An 18,745-nucleotide genomic window follows, 5' to 3' on the forward strand; every position below is an offset into this window, starting at 1 on the left:
AAGGCCCAAATTTTCATCAATCATGTGTTAGTGTCCACAGTGCATGTCTGGTAATGGTTGCAATGTCTGTACTACTTCTATCAAACAACTTATTACAGCATATATCTCCATCCTCCAGGAATAAGTATATTACAATTAAATCCCAGAACATGTTTCAGTTCAGCACCAGAGGTATTAACATGGAAGCATGTGGGAGGAGTGGAGGAAGATAACACATAGGTTTTGGAGAAAATAAAGAGGAGGAAAAAATAGAGTAATTGTATTTTAATTTTTTTCAAAAGACATAAATAACACCAACAACAATAAAAAAGAAAAGGAAGAAAGTTAAAAGGGTGAAGGTTGTGAAAAACTACTTTAAACTTTTTAGATTTGTACTTGGTTCCAGGCCCTTTAAGTTACCAAATGTTTCCCCAAAACTACATGTCTCAGCTTTCACATCTGTAAATGTCTCTAATAACAAGTAGTATCATTGTATATTGGTGAGAATTGTTTCACAAAGTCTTCCTGTAGAGAAAAGCAATGCAATAGGCAGTTCCAATACTTCCCAATATTCCTATAAAAATTAATAAATCTTTGAAGTTAAACTAGTACCAGGTTTCTCCCTAAGCCCATAGTGACTTGCTCTATAAAGATATCTTTTTCATTGTTCTTCCCTGCTAAGGCTCTTAGCAATAGTAAAGAGTACTGGCCTAGCCTTGTACTCAGACTGATGAATATTCCAGCTATCATCATAGAGCCTTCATCCAGTAACCGATGGAAGTTGATAGAGAGATCCATAACCACACACCTGGCTGAGCTCCACATATCCAGTTGAAGAGAGTAAAGAGAGGGAGGAGGGAATATGTGAGCAAGGGAACTAAAGATTATGTTGGAGAAATATACAGAGACAGCTGAACCAACCTATAGAAACTTATGAACTCTAGACCTACAACTGTGGAGACTCCAGGAGACTGAAGTAGGCCCTCCTTATATAGGAGACAGTAATTTTTCTTCTATTGTCTTTGAGGAATCAGGTATTATGGTGGGGCCATTAATCCATTTGAATTTAAGTTTTGTAAAGAATTAGATTAAGAATTCTAGGTTTAATTTTCTGCCCATGGCTATTCTGTTGTACCAACACCATTTGTTGAAGCTACAACATTTTTCTCCAATTGTAAGCCTGTCATAAAAATCAGTTGGTTGCAGTACAGTAGACTTATGTGTAGATATTAAAATCTATCCCATTGATCTATGTGTCTGTTTCATGCCAGTATTAATTTTTATTAGTATGTCTGTGTAGTATAATTTCAAATCTGCATGCTAGTGCCTCCATTTGCTCTTTCACTCGTCAAGGTACTTTGCTAACTGGAATACTTGGTGTTTCCATAGGAAACAAGATTTTTTTCAAGTTCTGTGAAGAATTATATGAGTATTTTGAAGGGAATTGCACTGAGTATGCAAATGTATGGAATTAACAAAAATCATCCTGACTGATATAATACCTCAACATACAAATGTCATATGTATTCTCTTATAAGTGGATGTTAGCTTTAAACCATTCAATAGGCACGCTGAGTCTATTTAACTATAGAAGTTGGGCATGGAGTTATACAGTAAAAGACTATTGGGAATGTAAAGTAAATTAGAATATGTAGTTGTGAAGAGATGGGATGGAAAGAAAGAGGATTAATGAAGAAAGGAGAGTAAGGGAGAGACTATCGGGACAGATAGCTAATGCCAAGGGACATTTGAGAGGTCTCTTACTATAGAAGCTTCTTAATATATGTGTGTATGAAATTAGTATAAATGGAATCAAATAATGTGTGAGACAAAATCACAGCAAGACTGGAAAGACTGCTACAATTCATGTAACTTTACTAGCAGGTGTTCATTGCAAAGAGTCATTAGTCATTGTTTAGAGGCTTCTGCTTTCTCCTACACTTTAATACTGGGTCCTAACTGGGACTCCTCTTGGATATCCTGTTGTTGCCATGCATCTTTGGTTCTACAGGATAGGCTTCTTCATATGCTTTAAAAAATAATAGATAAGATAAATAAACATTTGGGTCATCAGCCTGCCAGCTCTACCCCAGTGTCACCACCAGGGTAATCATTGCTCCAGCTAGTTCACCCCATACAGCAAGGAATAAGAGCGAGAGCTGGTTCTCCTGTTTTCCTGCTCTCAAGGATGGCTTACCCACATCTACACCTCCATGGTCAGCTCTACCGTTTTGCCTAGACAAAGTTTAGAAGACACTCTCCAGAAGACTGCAGGTGTTGAGGGGCAGGATCAGGCCTTCTGGCCATGGTTCATGATGTCAGGGTCAGCTTTTCCAACTGCCACTGGAGGGTTGAGAGGGCATCTCTTCTCCCTCACATCATCATATACCAGATGAGAGGTAGGGCCGGATCTCCCACTCTCAAGCCCTCAGGGCCAGCTCATCCAAACCCCTGCCAAAAGAACAGCTCGGCTAAGATGCCAGCTGAGATGTAGGGCCTGCTCTTCTGAGTGGTGCAGCCAGTGGTTCATGGCACCACATGAGAGACAAGGAGTGGGTCCCATGCTCACATTATTGGGACTGGTTGACCTGTGGTTGACCTGAGCCCCTGTTGACAAGAACATTTCTATCATGCTGCCTGGGTAGGGATCAAGACACACTCTCCCAAATGCTGCATCTGGTATGAGACTGGGTCAGCTCTTCTGCTTTCCATAGGTGGTAAGGGGCAAGGTGGGGAGGGCATGTTTCTCTTACCCATACTATCACATGGTAGACAATGGGGACAGGGTCAGATCTCCCACTCTAACACCCTCAGGGCCATCTCACCGGCTTACCCATCTCCCACAGCCAACCACATAACCCCCACCATCCCATCCCCCAATCTCTCCAACCTGCTACTCAAGAACAGGGGAAGCTCTATTGTACTGCACAGAGAAGGTTTAGGACCTCCTCTCCTCAGTACTACAGTCCCAGAGGGGAAGAACCAGTTCTTCCTAATGTTGCAACCAGTGAGGTGTGGGGCTAATGTTGAAAGCCCTATCTTTCAGTCTTTGATAATAACAGGAGCCATGGATATCAAAACAGACTGAAGCAGCAGCAGGGCCATGGATCCAATCATAGACCTTGGCAGAAGCTGAAGCTCAGGCATCACCGTGGTCCAGGGTGATAAACCAGCCACCTATCTCAGCCTGCTTCTCATTGCCTGCCTTCACGACTTCAGATCGGCTTCTCTCCACAGTTCATGAATCATTATCACTCTCTAACTCTCCTTCCCTCTCTCCCCTTTCATACCCCACCACATTTTGCTCATCATAATTGTGTCTACTGCCTGGAGCTACAGGGTGCCAGTTGGGAGAGTGTTTTATCCTCAGTCTTAACGGCGCTGAGCAGGGTCCTGCTTGGGCATTTATTTCTTACCTTACTGGTTTTTTGATTTTTGTGTTTTTGCGGTGTGTGTTTGTGTGTGTGTGCCCGCATATGCCTGTGAATATTTGCTTCTATCGCTTTTACGTTTCTTTTTTTTTGTTTCTTTTCTTTTATTTTCTATTTTAATGGTCTATATATATTCTAAAGAAAAAGATAAAGAAGTACTGGAATTGAGTGGGTGGGAAGGTGGGGAGAATGTGGGAGAAGATAAGGGGATGGAAACTAATAATAATAATAATATGCTGTATAAAAATACTTTTCAACAACAGAAAAATAAGTCAGATGGTACAGGAACACCGAGAGGTCAGGTTCTGTTTTCATGACTCTCTGTATTTCTAAGTTCAGGAGTCTCAGATGGCTGCTTAGCAACTTGTTTCCTCTTGGGGTAATTTCAATAGTTTTCTTCTCCCCATTTAAAATGCACATTTATTTTTCCAAGCATTGTTGATGAAACATTTGGAATAACAAGTATTCAAATAGCTAAATGTTGTCAAACATTTAATGAAATAAATGATAAGATAAAATTAAACTGTTTTCTCATAAAACAATGCTGAATGATCTTTTCAGAATTATGGTATGAATTCAGAAACAGTAATTCTCACTCCCACAGTTGATATCCTCTGTTTCTAAAGATGCCATCAGCTTATAGAGTTTAGAATGTAGTATTTGCCCAATAAAAGATTGATTTATTTTTTCTTTTCATTGAGTTTTTAACATGTTTTGTTGTTTATATTAACATGTATCGGATATATGTGTGTTATAACACATGAGAATATGTGAAGAGTAAATAGTATGTGTGTCTGTTAACATTAATACAAAGCCAAAAGAAGTCACTGGCTATGACCATTTATTGCATTCTACTTCATTTTCTTAAAGCATGTCTCCACTGAACCTTGTACTCACTGTCAATCAGATGAATTCACAATGAAGTGAAACTCTGGAATCACAAACCTCCTATGTACCAGTACTGAATTAAAACTGTGCTTCTGTGTTAGTAATTGAATGAAAATTTCTAGAAAGAAAATATCAAATCTTTAAGTTGGCATAGTAAGTGCCCTTACCTAATGAATGTGGAATATTTTAAAATTTATCGGATACCACACTGAATCTCTTCCACATTTTTCTGATAGCATTCATCATTTCCTTATTTCTAAAAGTATAAACCACAGGATTTAACAATGGTGTCAGGACATTGACAAATATAAGCATATTTTTCTCAAAGGACAATGCAGATGTAGGTCTTGCATATATTAATATGCATGGGACAAAGAACAAAAGCACAACTGTAATATGGGATCCACAGGTAGAAAGAGCTTTGCGTCGACCTTCAGAACTGTGGGCTCTCAGAGAAAACAGTACAACACCATAGGAGACTAGCAATAGTGAGAGGATTATAATACAAATAGCCCCACTGTTGGCAAACACCATAAAGACAAAGATGTGTGTGTCAGTGCAGGCAAGCTTCAGTAATGGGAACAAGTCACACATGTAATGATCAATAATATTGGGTCCACATAAAGGCAGCTGCAATGTGAATATAATTTGTATAATAGAATGCAAAAAGCCTCCAGCCCAGGATACCACCACCAAAACACCACAGAGCCTCCAGGTCATGATGGAAGAATAGTGCAGAGGCTTGCAAATGGCCACATAGCGGTCATACGCCATGGCTGCGAGGACAATCACTTCTGCTCCTGTGAAGAAGTGAACTGTAAAGAGTTGTGTCATGCAACATGCAAAAGATATGGTCTTCCTCTCATGCAAACAGTCTATAATTATCTTGGGTGTGACAGTAGAAGAAGTACATGCATCCAGGAAAGATAGAAATGCCAAGAAAAAGTACATGGGGGAACCTAGCAGTACAGGACTGTAGATGATGGTAACGACAATCATTATGTTGCCGCCAATAGTTGCAAGATAGATTAACAAAAATGCAACAAGTAGTATTTTTTCCACATTTGGGGACTGTGAAAGACCCAGGAGTATGAACTCAGTGACAAAGCTCTGGTTTTGCATGATTCATAAGAAGACAATGAAAGTAAACTTTATTAACATAAAATCTTTAATTATGAGGAAAATGAGTTTTAAAACTTATAATATTACCATCAACAAAATGGTACATCCTTATGAAATTTACCTTCCCTGAGTCTGTTTCAGTTGAAAATAAACTATTAGAAACATTTTGAAGGCAATAGTTGTGTAGTCTGAAGAACTGAAAAAAATTATTGAATACTTAAAAGTAGTCACAATTCAAATATCATAGACAAAGACAGTTTGTATGCCTGGTAATAAATAGCTCATCTTTGAATTGTCAGCTTTTGTACATATGTTGAGTTTTTTCAAGAGAAATATTAAAACAATATTGAAACTATAAAGTAGACATGAACAAAAGACCATATTTTATAAATCATGTTTCTAATCTGCATTGAATGAGCTGAGGAATCTACAGTGACTTGTCAAAGCACTGCCTTATAAACCAATAGAGGAAGAGGCAAATTGTTCTTTTGGATACACAGAGAAACCTTGTCTGGTTATTAAACTTGCTCTATACTAGGAAGCATTGTAACCTCATGTGAGTTATTCTTCACAAAGAAGTTTCTATAAGACGTGTCTACAAAAGATGTCTGTAGGAAACACTACTAAAGATGAATAAATTCAAAGAGCTGAAATTTCATTTCTGCTTCATTTTGAAGTGTCACCAAAGCAATATGAAAGTAGGCTGCCGTCATCACATAAAACAACAACAAGAAAAAGAACATGAAGCAAAAATAAGCAAAGAAAATGCCACCATCTCAAGATCCTGGTCAACAGTATTTCCGGAGGTGATTGTTACAATTTTATTTGTACAATGTTATCATCTGAGGTATAAGACCAAGCAAGGAATGATTATCTTGAGATTTGAAGTAACATATGCTCTAAAACCCTTGAGTTCTCCAAGAAATCAACTTGTTGAACAGTGAGGATATTTTTCGCTAGTTATTGTTGCTGGTGGATATATATGTTATTGCATATATGTTTTCTATTCTCCTCTGAATCATCTTCTTATGTTCTTCATATGAGAATCAGACATCTTGACAGGGACAATAGTAAACATTCAGAAGTTTATGGATCAAAAGCTCACATAAGAAAACTTATAGCAACACATATCTTCAGAATAGAAACAATTCCTTGAATTTGAATTAGGCTCCTGAGACATAATTATTTGCTACTTAATTATATAATGTTTAGTTGTTAGGCAATAATTATTTGATAAGATGACAATACATAGTTGGAAATTTGTATGAAATTATATAGAATATGATCATAAAGAATTTATATGTGCATCTTTAAGGATTATGAGGAGAGTCAGACTAAAATTGTGAAAACTTTGCTCATAGTCACATTATCTCAAAATTCTAATTGCAATTCATTTACTTGAAAACCTATTTGACTCACAAATAGGAAGTTCTTTAATAGACACTAACGTGATAATCTATCTCATGTATTTATTTTCTCTCTTTACATGCTTAGAAGAGCATCTGTTGCCTTTCCTGTATCCATAACTGTAATTTCCTAATAAATATGATCCTTATGTGCAAATAATTTCAAATAAACACATGCATATATAAAATATGTAAGGTCATATTTGTCATTTCAAATCAGTGTGTAAAAATAATACAACTATATTGAAAAAAATGTGACAATTTTCATGAATGCAATTTTTTAAAATAATGGAAATAAATGGACTTACTAAGGTATGTTATAACAAAGTAAAACTCTGTATATCCTTTTTTAGTTTTGAGTTTCATTTTCTTTATTTAATTTTTTTAATTACTTAAAAGTATTTTTTTCATTTCACATACCAACCGCAGTTGCTGCTCTCTCCCCTCTTCCTGGTCACTCTCACCTTTCCCCCACCCATGCCCCATCCACTCCTCAAGTAAAGGTAAGGCCTCTGGTGGGCAATTAACAAACTCTGGAATACTAACTTGAAGCAGGACCAAGCCACTCCTCCCTGTATCAACCCTGAGTGAGATGTCCCTCCATAGGGAATGAAGTCTAAAATGTCAATGAATGCACCAGGGATAAATCCTGGTCCCACTACCAGTGTCCCCACTGACCAAGTTACACAATTTTCACCCACATTCAGAGAGCCTAGTTCAGTCCTATGAAGGTTCCCCAGCTATCAGTCCAGAATCAATGAACTCCCACTTGCTTGTGTCAGCTGTCTCTATCATCTTCCACATCATAATCTTGACCCCATTGCTTATATAACCCCTTCTCCCTATCTTCAACTGGACACTAAGAGCTCAACTGAGCGCTTAGCTATGGGTGTTTGCATTAGTCACTGTATGAAGGTTATATGATGACAATTAGGGTGGTCATCAAACTGATTATAGGAGAAAGCAAGTTCAGGTACCCTCTCCACTATTGCTATGATTCTTCGATGGGGTTATCCTTGTGGATTTGTGGTAGTTTCCACAGCACCAGATTTCTCCCTAACCCCATAATGACTCCCTATATCAACATTTCACTTTCCTTGCTCTCCCTTTCTGTCCCTTCCCCAACTCAACCACCAAGTTCCTCCATGCCCTCCTCCCAGCTCCCCTTCTCCTCCCTTCACCTCCCAAGTGTTCCAAAATTACTTATGGTATCCTATCTATTTCCCCTTCTCTGGGCATCAATACATGTCTCCCTTAGGGTTCTATGGTTACGTACCTTCTCAGGGATAATGGATTGTAGCCTTGTTATCTTTTTCTTCATGTCTAATATCCATTAGGAGTGAGTACATACTGTTTTTGACTTTCAGGCCCTGGATTATCTCACTAAGGATATTTTCTTTTTCTAGTTCCATCCATTTGCCTGCAAATTTCAAGATTTCATTTTTGTTAATGCTGAGTAATACTTCATTGTGAAAATGTTCCACATTTTCTTTATCCATTCTTTGGGTGAGGGGCATCTACATTGTTTCTAGGTTCTGCCTATTATGAATAATGCTATGATAAATAGAATTAAGAAAATTCCTTTGGGGTATTAATGCACATCCTTTGGGTATATGTCCAAGAGTGATATTGTTGTGTCTTGAGTTAGGTTGATTCCCAATTTTCTGAGAAACCCCCACATTGATTTCCAAAGTGTCTTTACAAGTTTCCATTCCCACCAGCAATGGAGGAGTGTTCCCCTTACTTCACATCCTCTCTAGCAGAAGCTTTTATCAGCGTTGTTTATTTCAGCCATTCTGATAGGTGTAAGATGGTACTCAGAGTAGTTTTGATTTTGGTTTTCTTTTTTTTTTAAGTATGTTGAGAATTTCCTGAAAGGTTTTCCGGAACCTCTTTTTGAGTTTCTTCTGTTGAGAATTCTCTGTTTAGATCTGTACTCCATTTTAAATTGGATTTTTAAACAAAAACCAAGGCTAGCCAAAACAGTCATGAACAATAAAGGAAACTCCAGAGGCATCCCCATCCTGACTTCAAGTTCTACTATAGATCTATAGAATAAAAACAACTTGGTGTTGGCAAAAAAAAGACAAGTGGATCAATGTAATAGAATCAAAGAATCCGGCATTAATCCACACACCTCTGAACACCTGATTTTGACAAAGATGTCAAAATTGTACAATGGAAAAAGAAATTATCTTCAACAAATGGTGCTAGCATAATTGGATGTGAGCATGTAAAAGAATGCAATATATATATATATATATTGCTGTGCATAAAACTCAATTCCATGTGAATCAAACACCTCAACATAAATCCAGGTACACTGAACCTGATAGAAGAGAAAGTAGGAAATAGCCTTGAACACATTGGCACCACTATCTAAATATAACTCCAGTAGCACAGACACTCAGAGCAACAATTACTAAATGGGACTTCCTGAAACTTGGATGCTTCCATAAGGCAACTGACACAGTAAATAAGACAAAACAGCAGCCTAAAGAACTGGGAAAAGTTCTTCACCAGCCCCACCTCTGACAGATAATGACTAGATTCTTATCATTTTCTCTGACACAGGTCAGGATATTTTTACTCTGAAAATTTTTCAGTTTCTTTGGTGCAAATAGATTTCATTGCAGGGAATATCCAAAGATATTTCTTGAAATGTCATGTGAAAATAAGGATAGAAATAGAAATGTAGGAAGAGATGTGGAAAGGGATGTATAGATTGCCCACAGAAAGGCAGGCAGACGATCTTTACTTTCTTTACTCCAAATCCAAACCCTCAGTCTCATCCCTAGTTCTGTAATAGAATACTAGCTATTTCCTCCAAGTCATTTCTGCCACCATCTGTAGCAGATCATAAAGATATTCTCTAAATGCCTCCCTCAACATCACATTGCATGGTCTCAGCTAACAATTTTCATGGGGATTCCGTAGAAAGCCACTGACCAAAGGAAATAGGTAGGGAATCTTCACTATCCTTCTTCCCCTCCAAATCCAAACCCCAAGTTTCCTCTCAGCCCTGTTGCAGATCACCTGTAAAAGCCTTTCTTCCCACTCCTCAGTCACTTCCTTCTAAACCCATTCCTTTCACTAAATATTAGCTCTTAATACCTAGCAAACACTTCTATCCTAGAACTCTGCTTGGCATGATTTTGGAAGCATTCTTACCAGGCCACTCACAAACATTATCCTGAGAACAAGAGAAGGTAACAGACACCAATGAAAGGAACACCCATCCAACAAAGAAAAATGAATATTAGCACCAGAAAGTATCCCTAACATAGATGCTCAGACCCCATCATAAAAACAAAATCAGTAACAGCTTTGACAATTTGTCTCTACTGAATCTCAGTAAACCTGCTACAATTGGCCATGACAAAAGCAATACAATTTAAGCACAAAACAGAACCTTATATTAGCATTTATGAATGTAATCTAGATCCTTAAAGAGGAAATGAATAAATCCCTTGTTGAGGTTTGTGAAAACACAATCAAACAGTAGAAAAAATTGAATATAACAGTAAAATACTTGAAAGTGGAAATAGAAGCAATGAAGAACATGCAAATAGAGGGAAAACTTGAAATGAAAAGGTTAAGAACTCAAACACGAACGTTAGAGGCAAGCCTCTCCAACAGAATATAAGAGACAGAAATATGAATATCAGAAATTTAAGACAAAATAGAAAAAAGGAATATCTCTGTCAAAGAAAGTGTTAAATCTCAAAAATTCTAGGCACAAGTCATTGAGGAAATCTGAGATACCATGAAAATATCACACATATCAGTAATAGGAATAGAGCAAGTGGAAGAAACAAAGTCAAAGACACAGAAAATATTTTCAACAGAAACGTAGAAGAAGAAAATCTTCCTAACCTACAGAAGAATGTGCCTATCAAGGTACATGAACCATGTAGAACACCAAATTGACTGAAGAAGAAAAGACAATCTCCATAATATATAATAATCAATAACTCCACTTAAATTCCAAAGAGAAAATTAAAAAGCTGAAAAAAAGACCAAGTAACTTATGAAGGTATACCTATTAGAATAACAGCTGACTTTTAGTGGCAGTTACAAGAGTCAGACAGAACTGGGCATGGTCTACACATGGTAAGAGACAAAATTTGGCTACCCAGACTATTATACTCAGCACAAATTTCAATCACAATGGATTAAGAAAGAAAGACATTCCATGATAAAACCATATTTAAGCAGTATCTATTTCAAATTAACATGCAGAACATTTCAGCCAAACACAAAAGGATGTACCTTATTCTGATCAGCTTCTGGATACTTATACAAAGCTGACCACATATTTGGAGACAAAACAAGTCTCAACAGATACAAGAAAGTTGAAATAATACCCTGTATCCTATCAGACCAGGATAGGTTAAAATGGAATATCAACAACAACAGAAACAGCAAACCATTACAAACTCATACAAAATTAAAACATCACTACTAAATGAAAAATGGATCAAAGCAAAAATTAAGAAAGGAAATTCTAAAAGAAATCCTTAGAATTGTAAAAATTAAAACACAATATACCCAAATGTTTGGGACACAATGAAGGAAGCTCTAAGAAGCAAATTCACAGCACTAAATGCCTATATAAAATACGGACATCTTATATTAATAATCAAACAGAATAACTGAATGACCTTGAAAAAAGAAGAGGGAATAACCAAAAGGTGAATGCAGAAAGAAATAACAAAAATTGGAGATAAAATAAAAAGAAAGAAACAACAAAAATACAAATAATCATCAAAACAATGATTGAGTTTTTTGAGAAAATCAGTAAGACTGAGAAACCCTCATCCAAATTAACTAAAAGTCAGATAAAGAGAAAACAGAAAATAACCTAATTAGAGACAGAAGAGGGGACATAGAGACACTAAGACGGTCCAGGGTATCATAAGGCTGTTTTTTAAAAGCCGTACTCCACAAATCTAGAAAATATGAAAGAAATTGATCATTTTTTCAAAACATACCACCAACCAAAATGAAATCAAGATCAGATAAGCAACTTAATCTGGCCTATAATTCATACTGAAATAGAAGCAGTAATTAAAGACTCCCAAACAAAGGTTTTTTTTTTACCTTCTAAAGTTCCAAGAGTGGGTTAATATTCAAAATATATAATTTTTTAAGGTTTGAGTTGGTGATTGGATGTATGATTTTAAGTGATCTGTCTGGTCATAGAAAATGTACTCTCCAAAGCCAAAAGATTACCTTTAGGTTAGGAAAGCTGTAAGGAAAAATTATTCAGATCCTAGAGCTCAAAGTGTAGTCATTGAGTGTTTAAAAGAGAACAAACACACTCATTAAAAAAACACTTTGAAAACAGGCTCTGCAAAGCAGACTACAGGAAGATATTTAGTAACTTAACCGTGAGGCAGTATAGTATGAAGATTAGTATCTACATAAGTGAACAGACTCATTATCAAAAAATATATAAAATTTTGATATCAAGAAAAGAAATCAACTAAAATGTGTATAAATATAAACAAAAGTCTCATAAGAGAAAACTGAAATAGCTGAGAAGCACTTAAAGAATTTTCAACATCCTTAGTCATCAGGGACATACAAATAAAAACTACTTTGAGATTTCATCTTAAACCAGTAATAATGACACAGACCAATAAAACAACTGGCAGCACATGCTCTCAAGGAAAAAGGGTAACACACATCCATTACACCCACTGGGGAAAAGAGTATGGCAGTTCTTCAGGAAGCTGGTATCTACTTCAAGATCTAGCTATGGCACTCTTTGGAATATAATGAAAGGTGCTTCATCCTTTACCCTACTACAAAGATGCTTGCTCAACCATGTTCGTTACTACTCTATTCATATTAGGTAGAAATTAGAATCAATCTGAATGTCCATCAATGGATAAACTGACAAAGAAAATTCATTACATGTACATAATGGAACATTATTCATCCATTAAAAATGAAATTAGCAGTTAAATGAATGGAGTTAGAAAAATCATTCTGAGTGAGGTAATCCAGTCCCACGAAGATAAATATACTATGCAATTTTCTTATACGTGGGTGTTAACTATTAAATCATTGATAAGCAAGCAATAATACATATAACTATAATTGTTAGCAGTAAAGGACTAAGTGTATGTGTGGTGTTGTGTAAATCTCCTTAGAAAGGTAAAACAGATTAGACAGTTTTGGATGGATAGAGAATTGTTAGCAAGACTGGATGAGACAAAAAACAGAAAAATGGTGATCAAATGGGGCAAGGGAAGGAATATGAGCAAGGACAGCTAAAACTACAAGCTATTTGAGGGGTAGTATTGAAACATCATCAGAAGAAGCATATATATATATATATATATATATATATCCACAAAATTACTCCTGTGATACTTTTGTATACTCATAGATGGAGGCCTTTCTCAGCCATCACTAAAGATGGGAACAAATTACAGAGACATGCAGCCAGATAATGTGTAGAGTGAGATAACTATGAGCACTCAATCCAAAATATGATGTCTCCAGCAAATTCATCCTTTCTGTGCTCAGGGAAGTCTTCTTCATAGGAGGCCTAAAGACTATAAGTACCTGTAGGGATGGTAGACAGGAAAATAGCAAGGCCTTCTAAAAACAATACAACTGATGCACATATGAACTCCTCATAGCCCTGTACTACATGGGGTCCTAGAGTGGACAGTATAATAAGACACTGGCTCCATATCTAACCCAGAAGCTATTTCCAACTGCTTACCACTTTAAAAATTAGTTTTCTCTAATAGAGTCTTACTGGATATATGAACCACTCTTTTTATTTTTAGAAACACTCTTTATATATAAACCACTCTTAATGGTAAGCCCAACACCGAGCAGTACCATGCCAACACAAAATGAACTAAATGGAATTTTGAGAAGTAATTCAGTATATACATTGTGAGTTCCACTTTTGTGTTCTGGGGGATTCCTGTATGTGTACAAGAGTGTGTCTCTGAGTCAGTATGTGTTTATTCATTCTTCTTTGTCTTTGGCTCTTTACTCTGTTCTTTACCCCTCCTTCAATTCCCTTTGTTGTCATTTCTGTTGTATCTTATTTTACTTTTGTATTATTCCTGAGATGCCTGCTTGTTTTCTAAAGAAAGACAAAAAGGATGTGAATCTGGATAACAGGGAATATGGATAGGAACTTTGAAAACAATATATATATATATATATATATATATATGATCTATTTTTCAACAAATGAAAAGCCAAAACAAAACAAAACCAAAAAAAAGGAATAAGTAGCCCCCAGAGAATGATACTTATTACCGAGGATAATTTTACACTTGAGTTTGATTTTGCATAGTTACAGTTTTAAATGTTTTTCTTCATACTCATTCTTAAGGTAAATTATCTTATTTCATAAGTTCAAAAAGAAATAAGTGTTTCAGTACACAATGCTACCTACTTTTCTCTATAATGAAAATACCTAAAATGGGAATACATTTAATTTGGTTTATGATTGTATTTATATCATTTGAAAGAAAAGTGGCCTATATATAAGGCTTAACATTAGTATTAATTGAATTCTTCAATATAAAATTGATGATAGTGAGATATAAGTTTTATATGATCTGAAAGTTTTATTCCTGAGAAATAGATTTAGCTGTGCCATATAATTGCAGCCTGTACATGGGTAGTAATAAAAAATTATAAACAATTTTGTGAGGACTATGAACCACAATAATGACCAGTATTGTAAGAGTACAATGTGACATTCGTCTCTTGGCAGTAAACCACTGGCTCTCTAATTGAACTTAAGAACTGCTCAATAGGAGAGAAGGCATACCTTGTACTGGAAACCTAGGCAACTATACAGTGCTGATGAAGTCATGGTTCTCAGTTGAGAACCTATTAACCACCTCTTTACTGGAGCAGTCCAGTTCATAGCTGCATTATAAAACTTTTCCTTATACTCAGATAAATGAGACTCTCATCCATCATAAAATATATATTTTCTTTGTGACAAATGAAAATACATATGGGAAACCCAAACTGTCCAGTTTACCAAAATCAACTGACCTTGTGGTGGCAAACCACAAAATATAAATCTACAACTTGAATCAAGCACCTAAGGCTCTGGGAACAATTCTGGAAAATGACAGAACAATTATAAGAACAAGAGGACAAGGGAGTCCACTGTGAGAGTGCCACTCAGAAATAACACAGAAGTTACACCTGTAAAATTTCTCACCGGTATGGCTGTCTAAACAAGATGTAAATAATCAGGAGAGCACTAATAGACATGCTAATGGGGAAGACAGAAATCCCAAGGGCCCTACCTCTAGACAAAGAACTATAGTCAAAGAATGGCTGCTGAAGGAGGGAGAATTATTCTTTTCCTGAGAGGAGGTCCCAGTTTGATATCCAATAACAAGTGGTCAGCCCTTACATTATTAACACATACGGCAATGAACAGACTCATCAAATTTGAGTTGTTCTTTTATATTTTTTGAATTTATATTTTATGTAAGAATAATAATTTTTAAGAGACTATCTGTCAGTCTGAAAGGTTGGGAGTAAGAACACCCAGGAGGCCTGGAGAGAGAGACTGAAGGAGAAGAGAAAAAGGCAGAATCATCTAATTATATTTTATTTTGAAAAATAAATTAAAAATTTAAAGATAGTAATTGAAACTTGAAATATAAATACAATTTGTCATTTAAATGGGACAAACATTTTCCTTTTCTTTATATTGGCAAATGATTGCACAATAAAGCAGTGAGGTAATATCAAGGGTAGCCATGTGACACACAATGTGAGCCCTCTGTTCTGTGTTATTTTTGTTAATCTAAAAGTGGACTAAATACAACATTACTTTGAAATTAAAAATGATATTCTATTTTCAGATGGACTAGGTAGATTATGATAACAATAGCTTGTATACATGTATGTGAAATTCTCAAATGAATAAAAAGTACACTATAAATATAAAATACACAATAGACAGCTTAATGTGTGATAGTAATATGCCATAAACCAGTTAACCACAACTGAGCATGGATAGACTTTATTCCAGTTGTAGTGAAAAGAACTGTATAGGCTAGGATGGTTATGAACTTACCCTGTATCCTAGGAGGATGACTAAGAATATTTATGATTTTACTACCTCTGCCTTATAGTGCTGGAATCATAAGCTTATATGATTATACTCAGCCAAAGGCATAGATTTTTATCAACATATGAAACTATTCATTAAAAAAGACATGTGAAGATTGATATCAACATTTTATTAAAGTGCCTGCCTGCCAAAACTGACAGCAAATGTTGAATCAGTCAATAGAAAAAATGTAGCTTTAAAATTGCCTTTTAAAAAACACTCCACTTATCTTGACCGTGCTTCATTCATGCAATATTATGGAATGTTAGTTGAAAATAATCGCAGAATATTAACAATGGTTTTGTTTTTTCAAACAAGACCCCAGTTGAAGAATTTTGTTATAAAAATAAATATGAAACATTTTACAAATACAATATAATGCAGTGTCTAAAAAACTGAGAAATGAGTACAATGTAAAATGTTCATAAGATTTAAGGTAGGTAAATAAAACTATTACAAATTGCTATCATATTGTCCTATAACTATTACCCTAATTATGTGATATCAAATGTGAGTCCGTTTACCTGTTTTATCAGTGAGAAAATGAAAGCAACATTAAATTATCTTTCCTAAGTTTCGTTTTATGGAAGATGAACAGAGAGGAAGCACATCTTGGTATGGCTTGACCTCTGACAATGTGCACCTCTCATGGGCTTTATTTATACAACAAAATCATTTCCTCATCGAACTTAATCATTAATTACAAAACCTTTTCATGGCATATATTTTTTCTAAAGTCATCTTTGGTTACATAAATATATTAAAGTAAAAGAAGCAAAATGACCAAATGGAAATTTCTTAAGAATTAGAATCTAATATTAAGATAAAATCATTTTAGACTCAATGTGTTTTTCCTTAAAATCAGTGTTGTAAATACTAGACAAGATACTTCTATTTAAATTTGACTAAGTTAATATATCAGAAGTTATATCAAGCTTCTGTATTATTCTGTATTATTCTGTTAATCTACTATAATACATATCTGGTCTTTCTAAGTAAAATCTAGTTTCTCAGTCCTTTAATTTTTTTTCTATCTGACATAAGAGCACAATTCTTTCCTATGACTTTTGAAGTTTTGTGCTCTGCTCTTTGTTCTTACTATAATACCAGAAAAGTCCTATTCTGACAAGTCTACTCAGGAACCAAGGTAGGTCACTGAGCCAGCATATTTCCTTTTGTGTCAATCATAAACCTCTGCTTTAATATTGTCCCTGACTTTAATACAATCCTGCAAGTGGTAAGAGAACATGTAGATTTCTAAACCTGCTTGCTTTGCGTTCAGGACAGTACCAAGGCTTGTCATTAGTTTTATAATCAAAAGTTTTTCCTGTCCACACTTGTTCTGTGTTTCTGAGACAGAACATTAAAACCTAGTGATTCAGTTATTGTGTGAAGCAAATTCTACCATGGGCAGTGAAGGGTCAGTTCAAGCTGTCCAAGCAGTGTGAGCTTAGGTGAGCAGTGCCTTGAAGATGCTTGGCATCACCACCTTAGAAAGAAATATGCTATTGTTATAAAATTCTAAAAATTAAACACCAAGATAATACCCACAAAGTCTTCTTTCCTTTCAATTTCTGAAAATAAAGTCATATTTTTAGTTTATCTTTCTGATTATTAAAAGTTGAAATAATGATTTAATAGGCATTTTATGTGGACTATTTCATTATATAATAATCTTTTCATTAAGGACCAAATACTGGAATAGACCATTTCCTAATTCATTTCTCTTTGGCTTTAAGTTCATATTTTCATTGATCAGTGCTGTCTTCTAAGCAGGGACCTAAAGAAGGAGCCCTACCTAGTTAACAGTCCATATGGTCCATTATATCTTTCCCATTCATTTAAGCAGCACTAATGATTGTAGTGTCAATATATAATAAGATAGCAGAATGTTTTGTGTAACTGTGAGGCAAAACATTCAGAGAGCTGAATAGACAGTTACATCCATAAACAGTTGCTTTTAAATATATTTAGTATAAATGGCTGCTTTTCTTACAGATGATAATTTATTGAAATTTTATATGAAATTGTCCCACATTTTAAATCCATAAATTCAACATATTTCTAAGTCAAAGTTATTATCTACCAATAAAAGTTTCATTCCTGGTATTTGTCAATAAACAGGTTCATTTCTTTGACTTTCTGGAAAATACATTCCCCTTCAGATCACTAATCTTTTCTCTGTTCACAGTGTTAACCTTGACTTCCCTATGTGTCTCAACTTTACTTCCCCTATTACCCATGAAATGTAGGCAAAAGAGATGTTCTCTTTCCTTTCATGTCCTCTCTGAGGGATTTCTGAAGCCCCTTTGCTTTCTTAGTGATTCTTTTCATTTTAAGAGAGAGAATGAGACAGAGTTCTGGCTCTAAGGAAGTCAGAGCTTCACTCAATTTGTTTTCCTAAGAGCTCAGTGAAGAACTCTAATGCTTTGAGGAATTGAAACAGATAAATTAAATCAGAAGACTTCACTTTGGGACCTGAGTCAAACTTTAACTTGTATTCTTTCTGGTTAACATTAATTAGTGTGTTTTTGTGAGACTTGAACATTTTATAATTACCTTAGATATTTAAGATATAGTAATGCTTCGATATATCATATTCTTATTTCAAGATTCTTTATACATCAGTGTATACTATCTTTCAATGAAAACTTCAGAATGGTGATTTACTAGTGTATGAATTAGCATATGTTCAGATAATCAAAGTACTGTCAGAGATATAATAGAAAAATTTGTGCTACATTTCTAATTGTTTGATATTAATATGAAGTTGAAAATTTGAAAATACATTT

At 35.2% G+C, this 18,745-nt stretch overlaps 1 protein-coding gene across 1 annotated transcript; it reads right to left on the reverse strand.

Moving 5' to 3' along the window:
• Positions 1–4,484: 4,484 nt before the first annotated feature.
• Positions 4,485–5,450, reverse strand: LOC101836247 (olfactory receptor 4C15-like). Its single transcript, XM_005064988.3, has one exon. It carries the CDS (start codon positions 5,418–5,420, stop codon positions 4,485–4,487), a length of 936 nt encoding a protein of 311 aa, XP_005065045.1. The 5' UTR covers positions 5,421–5,450.
• Positions 5,451–18,745: the final 13,295 nt, after the last annotated feature.

Source organism: Mesocricetus auratus, unplaced genomic scaffold, assembly GCF_017639785.1.
Source record: "Mesocricetus auratus isolate SY011 unplaced genomic scaffold, BCM_Maur_2.0 Super-Scaffold_100004, whole genome shotgun sequence".
NCBI lineage: Eukaryota > Metazoa > Chordata > Mammalia > Rodentia > Cricetidae > Mesocricetus > Mesocricetus auratus.